Raw genomic sequence first — 23637 nt, 5'->3', positions numbered from 1 at the left:
CCGCAACCACTGGGTGCAGCGAGGCTTAGGATCCTACCCTGCCTGTTCGTGGGACGAGTGGCATTGGATGTTAAATGCACCCCTGAGATGGAGGCCCATCAGAGGGCTGAAATTCTTGCCGTACAGAAAAAAGAAGAGTGCACCCATCCAGGTTTCCAAAAACGTGACAAACCACAAGGACCATAATTCATAGCCCATCAAAGGGTGTGGTATTTACAAAGCGCAGCAGTTAAGCCTTTGAAAATGAAGCAAACCGGCTTCGAAACGCGTCGGCTGTCCTAACTGGCACTGAACTGTGATGGCGTTCTGTCTGGGGATGCATTTTGACCAATAAATGCTTTGCATACCACCCGTCTGAGTGCTGTCCTGACCGAGGGGTCTTTGGTGCAGAATATGAATATGAATATATATATATATATATATATATATATATACACACACACACACACACACACACACACACACACACACACACATAGATACATATATATCCACGAGGAAGATGTGCAACATCTGTCACTTTCCAACTACATAGCATTTACCCTCCCAGAAACACCCTTTTCTCCAGCTCTAAACAAGTTAGATGACAGAGATAATGCATAACAGGGGGATTTATATTAAGTGATTAGAACAATTGATTTCCTATACAACAATGCTACCACAACAGGACCCTGTAGGTGACCGTCACATACCACACTCAAGGGATTACAATGCAAAAAAATCGATTGGACGCAAATGTCTTTCAGTTGCTTTTTATTTGGTTTCATTTGCTTGTCTGGAACGAAAACACTCCAGCCCCAACACAGACATCTGCAAGCTAGAAGAAAATAACCAAAAATGTGGGTAAAAGAATGGAAACGAGGACTACCTACACAAGGCATAACCACAGAAAGAAATAGAAACAAGTTGCCATAAAACTTTCAACCGTCAAGGCAAAAATCCTTTCAACTCAGAATGAAAACGGCACTTTGCTGTAAAGCAGACTTCGAAATAGGGATTGTGGCCAATGAGTTGTGAACCGGCATGCAAAATTCTGAAAAGTCACGTTAATTAAAAATAGAGCTGGGCAACATAGACATTTTCTTCCCTCACCAATAAACGAAACTAATACTTTATCATTTAAACCTCACCGTGGACATTGTATCTGGTTTAGTCCAGTGACTCAAACAATAATTTAATCATTCCAGACTACGGACTTCAGCTAGTCTTATATAGGAGGTATAAGATTATTTGGGATTCCTTTAAACATCAGCAGTTGCCATTTAAGACCCCAGTCCAAAACATATCAAACAGTAAGTAAACTTCATGCTTTGCCTGCTGTGGCCTACTACCGTATGCCTGCGAAGGAGCTATGACTGTACACCACCACCACTGTCCTGAAGAAAATACTTCTGTTTCAAGAAATCAGAGCAGGAATGCTCAGAGTGGCCGCAATAGACATCCAGGAGCACAAACCTTCCATTACTTATGTTGGAGGCAGGCTCCTTCAGCGCAATCCAGCTCGTGCCTCAAACAGCATAAGAGATGAAAGCACAGTTAGGATGGACTTTTCAAACTCACCGTATATGTAATAAAATGGGCTAAAAAGCTACTGAGAGGTTGTGAAAATAGGAAATTTAACTCAGGATATCCCTAATGGCGACCAAAGACCTATTTATTTATATTATGTCCCTGCCGAGAGCTCAACTAGTGCTTTCACAGAGCTGGTTTACAAATCAGTGCTATGAAACGTTTGCCTAGGTGCTTTTGCATGTCATGTAAACAGCCACATTACCAAGCTGCTTTTATAGAACAAACATCCCACTCCAGGATCTAGCCCAACTTGAGATGTTCAGTTTTGGCCCAGCACAAAGTGGCTACCCTGTTTTCATAAAAAGAGTGCTTAGCTGGAAACTTAAACTAGAATGTAAATGTAACACTTATGAATCTGGGCTGCTCATACTGCACCACACACACAGCGTTTATTTTCCGTTTTGTTCCACAGCACCATTTTATCCTATGAATTTTCCAAACAACACTAATTTCATTTTGAACTATATTAGCACAATTGTCTCAAATCTGTCATTGTTTAAATTTTAGTGTTTATACCTGAAGAAAAGAAATTGGTATGCGAGTGGACTATGACTAAGGGCACTTTGAAAATCTGAAAAAGGAGGCTGAAGGTGGTTTTAATGATTCGGAAAGTCCGCTCCCATCATCCATCTCACGAGTGTTCTGTTGAACCAATGACTGTTACACAGGCCTGCAGCAATCAATCAAAACCAGTAGAAGGCAAGCCTGTCCTATTCCCGCAACTAAATCACTTGCTGTGTTTGCTCGGTATGAAGAAGATTGAGCGTAATATTCAAAGTGGCAAATTTAATAATCGTGTGTGAAAACATTCGGGAAAAAAATACTTTTGGTGTCATTATATTTAACAAATTAACAAAAGTGAAGATTTTACAGTGTAGGTGTATACTGCTGCATGAAAGGCTTTTGGAGCAACAAATGAAGCCAGCTTTGAACTCAGACGCGCGATTCTTGAGAAGAGTACAAGCTAACATATAGCTCTACGGTGGCCCTCGTGTACATTTTTGCAATATTATTTGCTAACTGGAGAGTGAGCTAAAAGATGTGCCTCGCTCACTATCAGCATTCGTTTCAACCACCACTAACTTTTTTTTTTTAATGTAGTTTTGTTAAAATTTTCTGTTTTCAAGGCTGAGGTGCACATGCCAATTAATGATCACAGCATTCAGTCAAGGCTTGGGTCAAATCCTATCAATAAAACATCACAATTTGTTCCTGTGACTACTTGAACAAAGTATTTCATTTACATTATACTCAAATCAGCACTTTCCCTCCACACTCTCACTGTTTCCATTGTGTGTTGCACTCATGTACTCCTGGGTCAGGCTTGCATAATTATTGTGAGTATACCATGTCCATTCTAACACTGACAGTATACATGAGTTAGCTTACCGAGCGACTTTCTAATCTTGGATGACTTGCTCAACCAGCACCCAATTTGAATTTTCTTAAGCCATACCGCAAAACCGCTTTGATGTGGTGGTGGACTGAGCAATCAGTTGGAAACACCACAAGGGGTATTCTGTTTACTCTGGGCCATAAAAGCAACTGTCTAAATGTCTTTCCTTGATTTCTGCTCACAGGCCAACAAAAAAAAGACATGACCTCTTTCCTTGAGAGCAAGCTGCATCGCCCTGCTGAAAGGATTTCTCAATTTATAAATGCTCTCAGTATCACAAGCAGCCAGAAAACTGTAGCCTGTCTCGACCTGATCTAGCAGTCTGCGTGTTCTTAAGGTTTTGCTGGCACTACAACCATGGCTGATGACAAGGAAGCGCGAGTAATCACCCGTCCAAGAATTAGCAAGGAAGGCTGAATGGCAAGAAAAGTTAATGAGACAAAGCAGGATTCTTTGTATGTTAAAGGGTCATTTTTATGACTGAACCGAAACTAATAATTGCTCCTTGCATATTGCAGTGCCAGAGGCTACACTGAAAAGGGATGCAAATCCTGATTCTACACACCTTGCATGGGAGGTGTAGGAAAGGTTTCTACAAAAGAGATAGGGCAAGGTTCAAGTGCATGTCGAATGCTAATGAACCACTACCAAAATCTTTGAAAATCATTATGTCCCTTGCAAACTGATATAATGGTCCCAATTCTATCAAACATGAGCAGCTTTTGTTCTAGCAACATTTCGTTCACCTTATGAACACACAAACACGTCCCACTGATGTAGTTAAGAACAATCAGAACTACTCACTCTATTTTTCATAAGTCACAGGGATGTGTTAAGAGGATATTCCATAATTTGATGTTGAGAAGATACTGTTTGTAGTGCATGTACATTTGTTGCACAACCACTCCTCAAGGAAGACATTTAACCAGCAGCATTCAATTTAATGCAGCCACCTTACCCAACAAACACACAGCATAGGAGTAGGTGGATGTAGTTATCACCTACCTTATATGGTACAGACCACACCACAGAGTTATTGTGTGTGTGCAGTGCCCCAGAAGAGCACTCAAACTATTTCATGAATCAAGGCTTTCGCTGAGCATAAGGCGTTATAGTTGATTTAATTGCAGAAACTAAAAATAAAAAAATACTCCAGGAAGATCCAAGACCACTTAGTCCAGCAGGCAGTAGCGATTACATTATGGAGACACTGAAATGAGCTGTCTTTAACATACGTATCTCAAAGACTGTTGAGGAATTATACCCGCCACCTCCTCTGCTCTACCTCAAACAGTAAAAAGAAGCACAAAAACAGGGAGCTCAGATAAGCACCAGAGGCAGCTCGAAGCAAGTCACAAACCATGGCTTCAGGGTACCATAGCCAACAGAAAGCGGGATCCACCTTCCTATACTTTACAGCGCTGGGATCGCCAAGCAATCAGCATTTCAACAGTATAATTTTCCAACATCTTCACTCCTGGCAGTATAACACTGGCCTGTAATGCTGAAGTTTCGTTCTCTATTTTTGGCTCTTTAGCCAGGAATGTAGGGAAGGCCAATTTAATAGAAGACAAGCTCTCAAGTCCATCACTGCTTTAAGCGACGTCTTCGGCAGCCAATAATACCAAGGTTATAGCTTTCTGCACTTCGTTAAAGACACAGACTGAAAAATGAGTATTTCACATCAAAACAGGAATTCACTTTTTGGAACGTGATAAATGAATCCTCATCCTCGACCGACAACAAAATGTTGTACTGTACGACTGTTCATCTTAAAAACCTATAAACACCTCCCCTGAGGTCTACCAAGTTGATAACACTTCCGTGGGGTAGTCAATGGCATGGCACTGTCAGGAAACGCATGCAGGTCATCTGACTAGCTCTACGAGGTAGATGGTCACAGCATTTTAAAAAGAACAGATCCTAAGCCCCTCATCAAAGTGAAGCACAGCATACTTCATTCCAAGCAAACTGCCAGCACACGGTTAGGAACGTTTCCCATTTCATAATTTCTTAAATAACAAGGCCTAGAAGCATTTGTGCTGTCAGGGAGTGAAATAACATTTGGCATGAAAACGAGCAGGCCACACAGTTTATAAAAACAAGACCACATTGCTTAATAGGCTAGCGATAATGGCCCAATGTTTGAAGGGGTGCAGCTTTACTTAAAAGGTATGGTGGAACTAAAGTGGGAACCCATCTGCTCAAACTGGTGATGTGGCGCTGCTGAAGACCACCCACAGCTAAAGGAAAGATCACAGTGAGAGAGGAGCTGACACTGGTGTGCAGAGATCATTTGGAACAGGATGGATGAAATTTAGTGCCATAAAGGATTGATACAAATGAGATTATATTTAGTGGGACAATGCAGCCAGCAGAAGACAACTTTAAGTTAAGGGTGAAGGAATCAGATTAGTCAGCAAATTTCAGATTCATTTGGACCCAACAAAGCGGCGGCATCTCAAAGGACTTGCACCTTGTGTATGTATGTGATAAAATGGTACGTAACCATGGGTTTCGAAGAGCTGGGTAGGTAGAAAAAAAGACACTAATAGAACCATCAACTTGCAGCAAAATAGTCTCTTGTTATAGGGTCCAGTCTTGTACACCATTGGGGTTTCATTTTTGGCTGGAATTCGGTTGCAACAAGATGGGCAGTAGCTACCAAAGCTGGGGAACGTCCGCTGCAGTGTCCAGCAAAGCTTTATCAGACAAGCAGAAAAGTGGCTATGCCAACATTCTCCAAAACCAAGCTTGAGCAGCAGAAAGAATCCTTGTTCCAGGTACTATTTGCAAGTGTGTTAAGTCTGCTATACCCCTGAATAACAGATGAACAGGGGAAGCGGTGTTAGGCTCGCGGGAGCCGGCACATCTCACACTGGTCTGTCCCAGACTGGTTCATAAAGGTGCAGTGCAGACAGGCCCACATCGCAGACGGGGCAGGGTGTACAGACGTGCCCACAGCACCATATTCCTGAATACCGGAGGGCTGAATACCAACTGTACCTATGGGAAATAAAGCAAAAAGGAAAGAAATGATCACCAATAAAAAATAAACTGAGATGTGGCAAAGACATTAACTAAGAAGTGCCTAGGGGTAGCTTAATGTGGATATGTATCTAATGTTAATATGTATCTGATGTCGAAAAAACACAAGAATTTATTAACACAGGTTTTACATGGCACCAGTTTCTGCTCTTGCTGTAATGGTGGGAATCACTGCACAGGATTGGTTGTGACAAGTTTCAAGGAACGAGATATAAAGATGAACGGGGAGTGATTATTGTGGAATTTCCAAAGTGTTAATATTTCCTTTATGGACCTTACATCTTTTTAGCTCACCCACTATTCTCTATTCTTTTCCCAATTGACGTAATGTAAAAATGTGTTGAGAACTATGTGACTTGGGGAGGTTTATTAAAGACTGTGGAGGATTTTGCCATCACACAACTTCAAATTACTGGGAGCTTCCCCTTAATCGATTTAAGTAAAGAAGAAGCAAGAAAGGGGTCGAAACTGTCTTCTAATGCTGCTTTTAGAAAACTGGAGCTCTCTGCTAGAGGATGCTGGAATCAAGGATGACATCAGAAATCTGCGAGTGTATACCTGATGTAGGAAGAGGTATTCTTTAAGTAATTTCAAAATGTATACTTAAATACTGTTTCTGAAGTGTATTTAGATGATAGAACTTATTGTCTTGCAATTTGTTTGCAAAAACGATTTTATTGATTTTTAATCAGCTGTAGCACAATGTCCACACCACAAACTCACATCAAGCACTGAATCGAATTACCACACAGCTAGTACAAGATCCTTAAATTGTGCGAAACTCCCTGAACAGGAGGACACATCTGACAGAATAACAAACACGGCACCTCAACCTAGAATGCATACTCACATTCCCATTTCTGAGCAACACAGATCTCAGTTATGTAAATTGTCAAGTCTACATGTTGGATATTGCTGTACATAAGAGTCTAACATGCTACCCTACCTTATCAATCTAATATCTTCAAAACTCCTAATTTAGATGAACAGATGCTTTCCCTGTCTTCTCTGCCCATGTACTGAAGGACCAGCAGTCCACCAGCCCGGAAGTCTTTCTTTTCCTTATTGACTTGAGCAAACGACCTCGGTACATCCATTAACTCCTTGCCTTGTGGTAGTCACCTTGGCCACCAACAGCAATTTGGAGAAGAACGTCCATATTTTGGGGGCAGATTTCCTCCCACTCAGGGGAAAACAATCCTAAAACGGCAGTGGATGTTCCACTTCTATTGTAAAGCTAATTAAGGACTGTACAGATGCAAACGTCTCTTTCCAGGTAATCCTTAAAATCAGACAAGCCCACCACACAAAGGGGGCTCCCTTCCTTCCCCTTTATGTTCGGAGCTTCCAAAAGGGGATGCCACGTGAAAGTTCAACATGAGTACCTTCATGGCCAGGGGGTTCAATTAATAAGACAAACAGCAGGGAGGACAGACTTCGCTCCTACCTAGTTCCTATGCCAAGTTCCACAGATCCCGAGGCACCCTTGCCAGAACCTTGTCAATGAAAGTATTTTCAGGTCCAAACCTCTGCATAACCTCAATCATAAAGGACTAACTCAAGCTGTTGAAGGCCTTCTATGCGTTTAATGTAGTAAGGTGAGTCAAGCATCTTGCTTGAGCCAGCTGCATAAGGGATGGGAGAAGATCTATTGCCTTGGTATATCTAATAACTGCTCCATCCTTTACAAAATGAAAGTCCTCAGCAAGGATCAAAGAACCCTCAGAAAAGCTCAGTATTCAATGCAATTGTGTGTAAAATTTACAGTTTTGACCCTGTGTTTCCCAAACACTCACTGAGAGATTCTGTTTAGCTTGTCGCACAATGAAAGGATTGGAACATTTCAGAGGACCCCCACCAGAACTTGTCTTTTAGGTACATTTGTGTGAGACTAGTGCTGACAAAAACAGTGGGGATTCGGGGCCGGCTGGAGGTGTATCATTATCTGAAAGTGTAGAAGAAATTGAGCCAAACAGATGTCACAGTGAAAAAGGCAAGGAAACGACACAGGGTCGTGGCTCAAAACCAGCAAGGCTAAGCCTAATCAATCAAAAAGAACATCACAAATGCCAGTACTGGACGTCACTTAGACTTATTAAAGCCGACCTTTACGAAAATAAAGCATGTAGGTTCGTCTATTGATTCATGTCACTAGTTTATTCATTAATTTACTCACTAGTGGAACAATACTTTTATCAACACTTCAGTTTTTTGTTTGCATATGTACAAATATAATACATTTAATACAACACATAACTAATTCAATACAATTTACAAATTTACAACACATCCAACTCACACACTCATACATCCACAACATACAAAAATGTGCACTTAAGACCTAATGTCAATGGTAGATTCTCTATACATGTAAATGATAACAGTTTTCACAATAATTTTTTCCCAAATCTCAACAGTTCTTTTTTAGAAATTATCCACTGTTTCCGTAATTTACACTGATTATTTACAATTGACAAAAAGGCAACAAAAACAGGTCGACGCGTTTTGAACCCCCCTGATGCGGGGTTCTCCTCAGGACCAACACTTTCTAAAAAACAAACAAATATTTCTGTCAGTACGATATCTGAATATCCAATATATTCACCTCAATGACACCACCTATCAATGCCTGAGTCCTACCTCAATCACTTGAGACACAATCAGAGTCCAAATGAATAGATGTGAAAAGGTACTCTAGACAAAAAGAGAAATAAACAGTATCTTAGCATACAGCCTCGTGTGCCTGGTGTACTTTAATTGACAAGGGGGAGGGGGTCGCACTCACAGAGAACTCACCTCAGTTAGTAGTGCTGCAATGTAATCTGGGGGAGGAGAGGAGCAACGAGTAAGCGAATAGCTTTGAGTAAATAGAAAAACTCGATTGTGGGTTAACCCACTGATAATGCTCTTACCGCATTTGCGGGCGAATCCATCATTTAAATGTAGATTGGCAGTCGGCGCTTTTTTAATACGAGTGCTTTCAGATTCACCTCCTGAAGGAATGGAAAGAATGCTAAATTAAAAGCCGGCGGCGGTTCTGACCGAGCCTTAGATTTAACTGGCAAATGCAGAGTAGAATTACCTCAATGGAGTTAGTTCCGCGTCTCAAACAATCCAGATTGTTGAATGTCTGTTCCGGTTTTGAGTAAAGCTGTGTGTTATTGGCGTGTGGCGTGGTCACGTGGTGCGCCAATTGTCGAAAGTCCACGGAGACTTAAAGTGACAGTACACAAAAGCTGGGGATACGGAGGAAAATAACTTTGTTGGAACCTGAATCTGATTTTGCTTTAAACTTCTCTGGTGGTGGCTTGTGTAGTGGACAGACAAATGAAGGGTCTGTCTTCACGTTCAATGGCATTCATTGGAAGCACGAGGTCTTCACAAATTGCCTAACCAAAAATGTGGTATATGGGATGAGATGCCCGTGCCCTAAACTCTATATAGGAAAGACTACACAGGAGGTCAGACACAGGATGACGCAACACAAGTCCAGAATACGTAAAGAGACACCCAATGCCCCTTTGGTGCTACACTGGGTTACAAATAAACACAAAGAGGATGACCTAAGGTGGACAATAATCTCGAAAGTCCAAAAGGACCCTCGTGGAGGAGACATTGAAGGGACATTAAATCAACGTGAAGCGTTGCTTATAATGAAATACAACACCGCAATCACAGGACTGAACGAGATGTCGGAAATCTTTAAAATTAGTACATGAAAGTGTACCTCTGCATCCAAAATACATCTAGCTGAGTCTGTCCCCTGAAGACCATTTGCACCGCAGTGCTGCCTAATTCACCCCAAAGACCAATATGGCTTGTTATTCCAACTTTATTCTATCCTTGCTGATTAGTATCACCCCTGTCAGATTCAGGTTCCAACAAAGTTATTTTCCTCCGTATCCCCAGCTTTTGTGTACTGTCACTTTAAGTCTCCGTGGACTTGCGACAATTGGCGCACCACGTGACCACGCCACACGCCAATAACACACCGCTTTACTCAAAACCGGAACAGACATTCAACAATCGGGATTGTTTGAGACGCGGAACTAACTCCATTGAGGTAATTCTACTCGGCATTGGCCAGTTAAATCTAAGGCTCGGTCAGAACCGCCGCCGGCTTTTAATTTAGCATTCTTTCCATTCCTTCAGGAGGTGAATCTGAAAGCACTCGTATTAAAAAAGCGCCGACTGCCAATCTACATTTAAATGATGGATTCGCCCGCAAATGCGGTAAGAGCATTATCAGTGGGTTAACCCACAATCGAGTTTTTCTATTTACTCAAAGCTATTCGCTTACTCGTTGCTCCTCTCCTCCCCCAGATTACATCGCAGCACTACTAACTGAGGTGAGTTCTCTGTGAGTGCGACCCCCTTCCCCTTGTCAATTAAAGTACACCAGGCACACGAGGCTGTATGCTAAGATACTGTTTGTGTCTCTTTTTGTCTAGAGTACCTTTTCACATCTATTCATTTGGACTCGGATTGTTTCTCAAGTGATTGAGGTAGGACTCAGGCATTGATAGGTGGTGTCATTGAGGTGAATATATTGGATATTCAGATATCGTACTGACAGAAATATTTGTTTGTTTTTTAGAAAGTGTTGGTCCTGAGGAGAACCCCGCATCAGGGGGGTTCGAAACGCGTCGACCTGTTTTTGTTGCCTTTTTGTCAATTGTAAATAATCCGTGTAAATTATGGAAACAGTGGATAATTTCTAAAAAAGAACTGTTGAGATTTGGGAAAAAATAATTGTGAAAGCTGTTATCATTTACATGTATAGAGAATCTACCATTGACATTAGGTCTTAAGTGCACATTTTTGTATGTTGTGGATGTATAAGTGTGTGAGTTGGATGTGTTGTAAATTTGTAAATTGTATTGAATTAGTTATGTGTTGTATTAAATGTATTATATTTGTACATATGCAAACAAAAAACTGAAGTGTTGATAAAAGTATTGTTCCACTAGTGAGTAAATTAATGAATAAACTAGTGACATGAATCAATAGACGGACCTATATGCTTTATTTTCGTAAAGGTCGGCTTTAATAAGTCTAAGTGACGTCCACTACTGGCATTTGTGATGTTCTTTTTTACAGTGAAAAAGGCAGCACAGTCGTGCAGTGAGAGTGGAATTAGTGGCATTTGTTATGGCAAGTGACAATTTCATGCCATAGAAGGGGAAGGACAATCATAAACTGATTAGCATTACATCTAACCACTCATCAGTATCGTGAAGGATGTATTTAAAGAGATCGTCCCAAAGCATGCCAGCAAGACCCGGCATATTACTTACTGCAGAGCTGCTCGATTGTTGCCCACTGTTCTGACTTTTTCCAGGTCTGGGCTAGCTCTTCATTCTTCAATCTTACGGCATCCAGAAGCAAGCTGATGCTATCCTATTGGGTAAAGCAAAAGAAACCTGCCGTAAATAAACAAAATCCAATGACATGCTACAGGGGTAAGCCCTCAGAAAAAACGGCATAATTTTCAAAACAAGAATCTTCCAAGTTTCACCGTCAAGATCCAAGCTCAAATGATGTTAATGATACAAATGTATTCATTTCTTTAATATAATACCTTCTTTGTGGCACTTCAGGGCACGTTTTCATTTTCACCTTTTCATTAACTAAAGAGGTGGTTTCTCAATAACAGTGAGTTAAGTGAGAGAAACATTTACTAGTCAATCAAAAATATATCTTTATTCGATTTTAAGAGATATAATCATAAAAGTCAAAAGCAAAACAATACATTTCATTAAGAATATAAATCAGATAAAATACCCTTATGTTGACTTCAATATACAGGAAAGATAGCGAGATAAAAATCAGCACACTGTGGGAGTGCTTAAGAACTGGAGAAACAGTAAAGCAGTTGTCTGTCGCTTGGTTAAAATTCATTGTTTTCAAAAGTGGAAGCATATATGTAAAAAGCAAATAGTTGTATTTCGAGCAGACCATAACAATGTACAATGCATCATTAGTGGAAACATTTTCACAATCGCACACAGCATCATTAAAACAACCACGATTAAAAAATCACAAGCCACGGGAATAGATTAAGCCTGAAAAATGTCAGCAGTTGTCGATGCGGACGTGGAACGTCCAAGATAAGGTACGGCTCCAAGCCGCTTACTATTTTGACTAAAAGTGCGTGAAGTGCTAGAAGCTTGATCTGGGCCACGGCCTCCCGATCTCCTGTCATCTTATCTCTGAATGCTTCTTTGACTATCTTTTATCGGTTTGAACAATACCACTTGGATCATGATAAAGTTCTGGTGTCCCTAAACTTTTCATTGTGGAGGAAACACAGGCCAGCCAGGGGATTAGAGAAAAGTTATCTAGGTTCATGCAATCTTGCATGATCAACCTGTTTACCTTTTAGGTTTAGAAGACTCAAAAGTTGAAGGAAAACGCAGATCTTTACACTGTGTACTGGAACACTGAGAAGGGGGATCAGTCTTCCAGCATTATTTTGATGCTTAGTCCTACGAACCTATGCTCGTATGATTTAAGTTATTAGATAAATGGGGATTTAAAGAGGTTTTGCAAAGTTATTTATTCAGCACTTATACAGAGACACTGCTGGTTCAGTGTATCGAAAATCGGTAAATTTTTGGTTAAAACTTAAGTGAAGCAAGCTTGTCATACTACATTTGAATATTAAAATGGCAGCACGAAACGGAGGTCCTTCCAGGCAGCGGGATGAGAAGGAAATGAAGTGGCAAAAAAGGGGGGTAATATTAAAATGTAAAGAAAATAATGTAGGAAACAGCACATTGATCACGGAAACAGGTTTAAAATGCCTACTATGCAGGACAGTGAGAGTGTGGGGTCAGCAAAAAGGAAACCAGTGACTTAAGAATGTTCTATAATGTGGCAACATCCAGCCTCCGTGCTTGTACTGTGATGTATATCAGCAATCTGCACAGATATGCAGGGGAACCATGTTTCTCTGAAGAAGGCTGCATTAAGATTGTGTATGATGTCAGCTATGTATGGGCCATGCAGTATTGCGGAGTGTGTACTGTGTCTGCTCGGCAGGTGTCTTGTGAGTGAGAAGTGAAGTGTGCCGAGTACAAATGTGGTGTGTGTGCCCGAATATCCTTCAATTTTCGAAATGTGGAGTTCAGACAGATCAATAGCAGTTGTCTCAAAGGTGTAGTTCAGTTTGCCTCCAAAGGGTCGCACTGCCTGAGCCCTAAAAGATCAGAGCAAGACAGAGGATGAAAAACCAAATACGATTGTGCAACTTCACCAGGTTCCATAAGTGGATCTTTTTGCAACGCTTCCTGACAACAAGCTGCGCTTTGAGGACCTTTACTTTTGTAAAATGCAGTACTTACAGAATTCTTCATATCAACTAGCACACTACTGTCAGTCCCACAGTTGATGGGTGCAGCTCAGCTCCACCATGACCATTATGCACGTTGTATGAAAATACTTTATCCTTAACTAGAAGAACAAGCACTGGCGTTGCCAATAGGTCTCGCAGTAGGAAAGTTGGAGCTATTGGTTTTGTAAATGACATTTTATATATATATATATATATATCGTTATTGGCATTGTCAATAACAATATATAAATATAAAATGTCATTTACAAAACCAATAGCTCCAACTTTCCAAATGCGAAACCTATTGGCAACGCCAGTGATTGTCATTAGGAGCGCTGGATCAATAGACACACAAAGACAAGCAGACAGACTCCTGCAACACCCACCTACATACACACAAATACAAGCAGATATAGAGACTCCTGTAACACCCACCTACATAGAGACACAAAATTGTGCCCATAAATTAAGTATGTATTTGTTTTAACAAAATTGAGGGTGATTTTAGGATAATTACATTATCTGTTGTAAGGAGACAATGAATTTGTAATAATCCCTTTGTATTTTAATAATGGCTCTTTTACAATTTTAATCAAAGTTTGTGTTTTAATGTTGTTTAATGACCGATGGTCAAAATAAACCTACCTTTTGAATTGAATAGAGGTCTCGCATTTGCGAGATTTTGAGCTATTAGCATTGTAAATGACAATGCCTTTTATTTATGTGTTTTGAAATTCTACAAACAACAACTATGAGTACAAAGTGCACATAAATACAAGACATTGTCATTTATAATACCAATAGGTGAAAGTTTCGAAAATGCGAGACCTATATCATTACAAATGCTTGTTTAACTTTATCCATCTTGCACAGGATCAGGGATTTTTTGCAGTGTGTTTATAATACATTGGCAAAGTAAATAGGTCACAAAGGCGAGACCTATTGACTTTGCCAATGCTTATTAAGGAATGTGTCTAGTAATATATCGTTTTGTTACGAGCTTGTAGCTTGTTTGGTATCTGATGAAGGCCACAATAAATTGTCTTTGTTAAAGAAATGCCATTTCATATCATTTGTGCTACAAAGGCTCGTTGCCTGTGCATTCGCCTTTCCTGAGCAGACTTCTAGCGCTAAATCTTTAAAAACATAATCTGATGGCATTATGTACTACGGTGCACGTCGTTAATGCACATGCTGGAATTACTTTTACATTTTATTAAAACCCAGTGTTATTCTGCAATTAATGGAATAGCTGAAAAGGATGCTCCCAAGAGAGAGTGCCTCTGGAAATGGTTTATGATTTATTTGCAGATGTGCCCAGTAGAAGTGGTCTGGGGGCAGCCGGGCTGAGCAGTGGGCACTGAATGGGTCCAGACTGAACAGCCTGAACCATGCCACCGAGGGGCAGGCCTTATTAGCATACCAGATGTTATGCTGGGGGGAGGGAGTGCATTTAGGGAAGGGGTGAACAGTCCACTCATAGGGGATTGGATTTCTGGGGCATATGAATCATTTTCAGAATATTAACCCCTTGCGCATTGCTCAGTCAGTTCGAGACACACCATAACATCCTCAAAGCGCATGTGCGGAGACCCAAAAAATGAAGGTGATGGGAGTGCAGGAGCAGAGGTGTTAAGGTTAGCAGGCAAGGAATGGAAAGGTGGACAGCAGAGAGGACAAAGAAGGAATGGAGCGGGTAATTTAAGGAAGATAGAGAAAGAATGGAGGGGAGAGGGGAGGACACAATGAAGGGGGAGACTGCAGAGAATGGAAATAAGGAATGGAGGAGATAACACTTAAGGAAAGAGAAAGGTGGAGAATGACGGAAAGTAGAAGGATACAAGGAAGAGAAAGGGGGAGATAGCAGAGAAGAGAAAGAAGGAAAGGAGGAAGAGAGAGGCAAGGAATGGAGAGGGTGAAACAGGAGAGAAGAGAAAGAACAGGGGAACGGGAAAGACACATCGAACGGGAAAGGAGAAGACAGAATGGAGGGAGGAGTAAAAACGCAAGGAATGAAAAGGAAGAGACTGAAGAGAAACATGTATCTGCCAATGCTGGCACATGCGTAAAAGTAGCAAAAAGTCCCTAGTCTAAACCATAATGGAGCAAATAACAACAACCAGAGGAAGCCGGGAGCTTATCTGAAACATTGGGGGCACCCAAGTCTCTCCCTCTCTCCAACTTGTCACACGATCTACTCTGCTCGCCATGCCTGGGAGAAATGAAAATGTTATGGTGTCACACACACACACAACTGAAAGTGAAAGATTAGAAAGAGGCCCGGCGCGGCTTTGGCTATTTAAAGCAGAAATGTGCTTGGTTTGTACGCTATGTAATAAAGAGTGAGGTTGCTACACTGAATCATGCCTGCAATGACATGTACAAATATCACTTTCATTATTCTAAAATGTTGCTATGCTCGCTTGTTCTTAATGAAAATAAAAATAAAATAAAAATAATATTCACCCAGGTGGTGGGGAAGTGGGGATCGAACTTCCAAATATCAAAAGGACTGACGGTACGTTCAAACCTCTGGGCTATTGTCGGACCCATTGACTATGAGGCAAAGCTGGGTGGTTTTCGTTATGGAATTAGTGAGCGTAAGACCTAATCTCGTTATGCCATATTTTGAGCAATACGGGGAAAGCAAGTATCAGACCCCGAAATAGAATGACTGACGGTGTGTAAAGGAAGTATCTGGTCACCTATGGTTTCTTTAATATGTGAAGACCTAAACAAGACTGGGAATTGATATGCATGGGGGAACAAAGGCGGCCGGGAAACTGAAAGTACGGCCGGCCACCGGCCAGCCATGAATAATTAGGGGAGGAGAAGCCGCACAGCACACGCTGGGAGAAGCCCTTTGATGTGCTGTGCGGCTGTGAAAAAATGCAATTAGGAGGGAGGCTGATGCGCGTGCTTGTTTGGTCACGTGATCTCAAAGAAAACCGCATGAACGAAACCCTTGGTTTCACGAAGATTTTGAGCACTTGAATTCTCGCTCCGCTCAATGCGCTTGCGCGCATTGATAGGTCGCAAGACCTAAAAAGCCACTTACCTTCGGTATCTGGCAGAGACTATATCTAGTGGCAGATTCCTTACCTTAGAATTTCCCCCGGTGTCAGACTGCATCCTGAAGATTTATCGTGAGCAGTACCCCTGCATGCTTTTAGGTGCCATTGAATGGCTCCACGTGCGGTGTCAGCGCTGGATGTGACGTTGCGGTACCTATATAGGCGATGCCCAAGCTGCTGACGTCAGTTTTCCACACCATAAGCGAAGAGCAATGAAGTGCTCTTAACACTGGTGTGAATTACTAGGGCATTAAAATGGGTCAGCCCTTTCCTTAGAAATCCTTGGGCAGAGTGGGGAAGATCGGTGGGTTGGTAAGAAATCTGCGGCTAGATATAGTCTCTACCAGATAAGGCGTTACCGAAGGGAAGTAACTTGTTCATTGGATAGAGACTTCGTGCCACAGATTCCTTAACTTAGGAGAAATACCCAAGCAATACCATCCCAAGGGATGGGTCTGCAGACAAGTTTCATACAAGGAAGACCTGCAGGACCGAACAGGCAAAATGCCCATCCCTACAGACCCGACAGTCCAGGCAAAAGTGCTTGGTAAACGTGTACAGAGATGCCCACATTGCCACCTGACAGATGTCCAGGACTGGAACTCCGCGCGCTAACGCAGTGGTTGTAGCTTTAGCTCTGTTGGAATGAGCTTGCAAAACTGTGGTTGCTTCTCGGTCAATGCGTAGCAGATTTTGATGCAGAGTAGGACCCATCTAGAGATGGTTCCCATCTGCACCGCTGACCTTTCTTTGCACCAACATACCCCACGAAGAGTTGTTCGTCCACCCGGAATTCTTTCATGCGGTCAAGGTAGAACGACAATGCTCTTTTTGGGTCAAGTCGGTGGAGACGCTCCTTTTATTTGGAGGGATGTGGAGGAGTGTAAAAGTGATGGATTGGTCTACATCATGGGTACTCACAAACTTTCTCTCGGGGGCCAAATTTACAGTGTGGTTTGTGGCCAGGGCCGCACCAGTGGGGGTGGGGACAAAGGGGGCGGGGCTAAAGCAACAAAAAAAATTGGGACCATAAGGTTTAACACAGGTCCCTGCAGCAGACACCTTTATCCACTGAGCCAACAGAACCGACATACATACCTCTCTCTCTCTCTCCCTCTCTCTTTCCCCCTCCCTCCGTCTCCCTCCCTCAGTCTGTCGTCCTCCTCCCTCCGTCTCCCTCTCTCAGTCTCTGTCGCCCTCCTCCCTCTCTGTCGCCCTCCTCCCTCTCTGTCGCCCTCCTCCCTCTCTGTCGCCCTCCTCGCTCTGTCGCCCTCCTCGCTCTGTGTCCCTCTGCCTGTGTCCCTCTGCCTGTGTCCCCCTGTCTGTGTCCCTGTCTCCCTCCCTCTGTCGTCCTCCGCCCCCTCTGTCGTCCTCCGCCCCCTCTGTCGTCCTCCGCCCCCTCTGTCGTCCTCCGCCCCCTCTGTCGTCCTCCGCCCCCTCTGTCGTCCTCCGCCCCCTCTGTCGTCCTCCGCCCCCTCTGTCGTCCTCCGCCCCCTCTGTCGTCCTCCGCCCCCTCTGTCGTCCTCCGCCCCCTCTGTCGTCATCGCCCCCTCTGTCGTCATCGCCCCCTCTGTCTCCGCCCCCTCTGTCTCCGCCCCCTCTGTCTCCGCCCTCCTCTGTCTCCGCCCTCCTCTGTCTCCGCCCTCCTCTGTCTCCGCCCCCTCTGTCTCCGTCCCCCTCTGTCTCCCTCTCTCTCTCTCTCCCTGTCTCCCTCCCTCTCCCCCATCTCTCTCCCTCCCTCTGTCTCCATCCCTATCTCCCTCCCTGTCTCCCTCTCCCTCTGTCTCCCTCCCTCCCTCTCTGCCTCCCTCGCTCTGTCATCCTCCCTCCCCCTCTCTCCCTCTGTCATCTTACCTGTGTGTGTGTGTGTCTGTGTGTGTGTGAGTGTCAGCCTTCAGCCTGGGCTGAGACAGCTTCCCCAGCGCGCACAAACAGTCGTACCCAGGTCTTTAACCACTTGCATGCGTCGGACGGCTGCCGTCCGTCCGACGTCACGGTGGGCGTGTGCGGAGGACGGCCGGGGGCCGTCCGAACCACGCCCACGCCATAAATCACCCGCACCGCGGCAACATTTTCGCCGCGGTCAAGGGGTTAAAAGACCATTTACATGTTATTCAGGCTTTGTTGTAATCACCTCTTAGTGCCCCGCATCTCTACTCTGACAATCACTGCTCCCCCGTCCCCCACAGAGCAGAGACTTTGTTTCATTCACCTCTTAGCGCCCCGCATCTCTACTCGGACAATCACTGCTCCCCTGGCCCCCACAGAGCAGAGGCTTTGTTGTATTCACCTCTTAGCGCCACGCATCTCTACTCTGACAATCACTGCTCCCCCGGCCGAAATTGAGCAGAGTCTCTGAGTCCAGCGCTGCTGCGGCGGGGTTTGCTAACACTATTTAATTTGTATTTTTAAATGCAGGTATGATGTCTGCAAGGTCCGCGGGCAGCCAAGGAAGGCTTGCCGGCCCGCGGGCCGTACTATGAGTACCCCTGGTCTACATGAAATGGAGTGACCACTTTCTGCAGAAAGGAGGCTCTTGTGCTAAGGAGGTAAGGCGGCTAAGGTGATAAGGTCTACAGCTCACTCACTCTGCGGGCAGATGCAATTGCCACAAGAAATGCTGTTTTCAATGTGAGAAGCCTGAGGAGACAATTGTGGAGAGGCTCGAAAGGAGCACACGTTATAAATGTCAGAACCAGATTAAGGTCCCACTGAGACCTAATAAATGGCGAAAGTGGAAGGAGATTAACTAGACCTTTCAAGAACCTACCCACAATAGGGGACTTGAACAATGAAGGTTGGGTAGCCAAAGGCAGAAAGAGCAGACAGATAGCCCTTGAGAGTGCCCAGAGCAGAGCCCTGCTGGGCAAGAGAAAGAATGAAGAATAAGACTTCAGAAAAGGGTGCAGAAAAGGGATCGTCATGTTTTTCAGCACACCATGTCACAAATTTCTTCCAATGGCAGGCGTATGCCGTCTTGGTAAAGGGAAGCCTGGCTGCCAAGATAACAGTACAGAGTTTTCAAGAAAGGTCAAAAGCTGTCAACTGTCACTGCTTAATCTCCACACAAGGAGGCAAGAGTGTACAGGTACGGGTGGACAGAAAATTTATTTTATTTTATTTATTTTGAAAGTTTTATATAGCGCGAACAAGATCTTTGCAGAGATCAGAGCGCTTTACAATGCAGGGAATACCAACAAGAGAATGAAAAGCAGGTCATTAAGGAGTAAAGTAGCAACGATACAACAATAAAGCAAATATTACAGATAAATGTGTGCAAAGATAGTCAGGTAGGCCAATAGTACAGGTACAACACATAGTCCTAGGAATCGAACAGAATAATACAGATTGGTGCAGAATCTTTACAGCTCAACATTAATAGGTCAAGTGTATTTGGCCATGAGAATAGCTTTTACTTCTTTCTTAAAAAGTGTGAAGGAGGAGACGAGTCTGGTTTCAGGAGGGAGTGAGTTCCAGATCCTGGGTGCCATTCCTGAGAAAAAGCGGTTATAGGTTTTTTCCTTCCGGAATCTTCGAGGTTTTAGCAGAAGATTGTTTGTGCCTCTAGTGCTTCTAGAGCCGCCAGAGATTGACAGCTTCTGAGTGAGGTATCCGGGGGAGCTCAGGTGTACAGCCTTGTGTGTCATGCAGGCTATTTTCAGATGTATTCTGGCTTCAAACGGCAGCCAGTTCAAGGATTTCAAGTCAGGGGAGATATGCGAGTGTTTTTTTGACCCTGTGATGAGTCTCGCTGCAGCGTTTAGAGAAGCTCTTAAGGGTGCAGTAGTAGTTAGCGGGAGACCGCAGAGGGCGATGCTGCCGTATTCAATTCGCGGGATTACTAGTGCTTGTACTGCAGTTTGGAAGTCTTTGGCTGGCAGGAAGGGTTTAAGTTTCCTCAGGGTGTTGATTTGGAAGTTCGCTCCTTTAGTAGCCTTGCTGATATGATGCTGCATGTTGAGATTGGAGTCGAGAGTTATGCCTAGAGATTTTGCTGAATCCACTAAGGTGGGCTGGACATTGAGTGCAGTTAGCTGTTTAAGCCAGGTTTGAGTGGTAGAGATCTTCGCGGGAGGTGAGATCAGAAGGAACTCTGTTTTCAGAGCATTGAGTTTGAGATGATTATTGGCAAGCCAGGATTGGGTGTTTCTGATCGTTGAGTTCAGGAGTGAAATGTCATTGGGGGATTGTAATTTGAGATATAGTTGAGTGTCATCTGCGTACATGTGAAAGAGTAAATTGGATGCTTGTAGTAAGGTGGTGAGAGGTTCCATAACTAGGTTGAACAAAGTTGGTGATAGGGAGGATCCTTGGGGGACGCCTAACGAAACAGGTATTGGCGAGGACATCTGGTTGTTACTCTTGAATTTCTGCGTCATGTTATGCAGAAAGGAGGAGAACCACTTGAGAACAGTCCCAGATATACCCATTCTTGTGTTCAAAAGATCGAGTAGATTCTCATGTTTAACAGTGTCGAATGCTGAAGAGAGATCAAGAAGTATGAGGAGGCAGGTATCATTTTGATCTAGGATTTGAAGGGCGTCGTCAATTATGTGGGTCATAGCAGTTTCCGTACTGTGTCCTGCCCGGAAGCCTGATTGATGCGGGTTGAGGAGATCAAACTGATCAATGTGTTTAGTCAGTTGCAGTTGTGTGCATTTTTCCAATAGTTTGGCGAGAGTGGGAATATTGGTAATGGGACGGTAGTTGTTCAGGTCGGATGGGTCGGCGGTGGGTTTCTTTAGTAAAGGTGTGACTTGCCCAACTTTGAGGGAGTCTGGGAAGGTTCCTTGTTGGAGCGAGCTGTTGATAATTTTAGTCCAGACTGGTAGGAGCAATGGGGTGAAATCTTTGACAGCATTAGCAGGGAGGGGATCCGTGAGGTGATTGGAAGGTTTCAAGGTGCTGAGCAGTTTGCCTATTTCTTCTTCGGAGTAGGTGTCGAAGGAAGACCATGTAGCATTGTTTTTTAGTTCGGAGGGTGTTATGCAATTGGGTGTGGCGAAGAGGTTTGCGTCAGTGCGGAGATCACTCTTTATGTTGTCAGTTTTTTGGGTAAAGAAAGCGGCGAAGTCTTCACAGGAGGGAGCTTCGCATGAAGTACTTAGAGGTTGGGGTTGTTCCTTGGCTTGTGTTCTGATTAGCTCAAACAGTTTTCTTGGGCGTTTTTTTGCTTGGTCGAGCTGGAGGCTGAAGTAGTTTGCTTTTGAGCGCTTTATTTTCCTGAAGTAGGCGTTTCTCCTTTTCTTCAGGATTTTCAGGTGCAGTGCAGAGGGAGCTGTTCTCCAGGTGCGCTCTGCCATTCGCATGGCTCGTCTATCTTCATTGAGACTCCCGTCGTACCATGGATTGGAGATTTTAGCGGAGACTCTTTTTAGCTGTATGGGAGCAGCCTCATTAATTATTGAGGTCATGGCGTTGAGATAGTGGTCAGTCAAGGATTGGACATCTGTAGCGCCCGTAGGAGGGAGCAGGAGGTCGCGGCTGTTCGGGGGTAGGGAGTATGGGTTGAGTTTTTTCAGATCTCTTTTCCATACTTAAGTCTGGAGGGTTGACCCGTGTTGAGTTTGACTTTTTCGTTGATGAAGAATGTGACAATATGATGGTCTGACCAGTCACATGGTTGGATAGACTCAAGTTGGATAGCTTCCTCTTTGGCAATGATAAGGTCGAGGATAGAGCCTTTCTCGTGGGTCGGGCTGTTGCATATTTGGGTGAGGTCCAGTGCGTCGAGGAAGTTTTTAAGACTATTTACCTCCGCATCATTGAGATCGTTCCAGTGGAGGTTGAAGTCACCAAGGTATATTTGGGTAAGCTCTCGTCCAGCGTTGATTGAAATCATGTCCATGATTTGTTGGACGAAGGAGAGGTTGTCTCTGGGTGGGTGGTAAATGCCGTGAAGAGAGCATGTCGGTTTGCCCTCACTGATAATATCGAAGCAGATGTATTCGTAGGAAGTTGGGGAGGGTAGGGACGATGCGGAGACTTTCATAACAGCAAGGTTGTTCCTGTATATGCATGCGATTCCAATGTGGGTAAAAAATCCTAGGCCATCAGCTGAGTGCGTGAACAATTAGTCTAAGACCAGTGGAGAAAAGGAATGTTGAATATGAAATGTATATTAAAAAAATATATATTTAATTAACATAGATAAAAATCATATAGAGACTCAAACACATAAGTCAGACTATATGATACAATAAAAATATAGTACATAAAAAATCATCAACAGACTTCAAACACAATAAGTACAAGGCATATAAATCATACTAGCATATAGATCAAACAAGTTACAAGTAATAATACATTCAAGATTAATAATGACATAAAAAATGCTGAAGAATTATTTATAAATAATTCTTCAGCATTTTTTATGTCATTATTAGGTAGTGGGGACTGAGAGTGGGGGGGGACAAAGGGTGGGATTTGTCGCTATGCGTGTCGTTCTGGTACTGATCTAAGTTAGAGGGGTTGTGGGTGGGAGTTGTTATGTTAGGGGAGAGAGGAGTGGGAGTGGTAGTGTTATGTGAGGGGGTCAAAGGGTTAGTGTTAGAGGGGGGGCTAGTGTATGAGGGGGAGAGATGTGTGACTGTGAGTGAGGTGTGTGGGGTGGTAACAGCAGGTGGGTGATTGACTAGGGTGCTAGGGGTAGAGGTGAGGTGCGTGTCGTTCTGATGCTGAGCTAGGTTAGAGTGGTTGTGGGTGAGGGCTGTGACGTCAGGAGTGATAGTGCTGGAGGAGTCATGGGTGGAGGTCCGCGTCTTGGAAAGGTGCTCTTTGAACTTGGGGAACAGGTTGTCTAATAGTTCCAGGTTCTTGTCTGTGGATTGAATTAGGACAATCCCGTTATTGTAAATAGCAATGGTGGCTCTGCCAGGGAAGAGTTGGGATGGTGTGATGGAGAGAGTTAGACCATGAGCGGTTTTCCTGGTGGTGGAGACGGTGAGTAGGGTGAGGAACGCTTTTTTCCATTGAGCTCTGCGTGGGGTGTGGAAGATGATATCAATGTTCAGGGCTCCATTGACCGGTGAGAAGTAGGTGTCGGCAAAGGGGGTTTCAGGGTGGGACCTCAGGAAATTGTGTTTAAAGCGTTTAGCGGCTTTTTTGGTGAGAGTGGATGGGTAGTTGATTCTATATGTGTGCTTGCCGATGAGCTCCATGTTGGGCTGGCTGAATAGGTAGGTATGGGAGGATACGCTTATACAAAGAAC

The 23637-nt window shown here is 43.6% G+C and overlaps 1 protein-coding gene across 1 annotated transcript in view; it reads right to left on the bottom strand.

Moving 5' to 3' along the window:
• Positions 1-736: 736 nt before the first annotated feature.
• The window catches only part of NPLOC4 (NPL4 homolog, ubiquitin recognition factor), a 537117-nt gene continuing 514216 nt past the window's right edge, over positions 737-23637 (bottom strand). Inside the window, exons 16-17 of the mRNA XM_086931004.1 lie at positions 11314-11416; positions 737-5974 (exon numbers count right to left, since the gene is read on the bottom strand). Of these exons, the coding sequence (XP_086787130.1) occupies positions 5817-5974; positions 11314-11416 (261 nt within the window). The 3' untranslated portion in view covers positions 737-5816. The remainder of the gene's footprint in view (positions 5975-11313; positions 11417-23637) is intronic.

The sequence above is a fragment of the Lissotriton vulgaris genome, chromosome 7, assembly GCF_964263255.1.
Source record: "Lissotriton vulgaris chromosome 7, aLisVul1.2, whole genome shotgun sequence".
NCBI lineage: Eukaryota > Metazoa > Chordata > Amphibia > Caudata > Salamandridae > Lissotriton > Lissotriton vulgaris.
The sequence above is the reverse complement of the archived record's forward strand: the minus strand, read 5'-3'. Positions and strand labels throughout refer to the sequence as shown.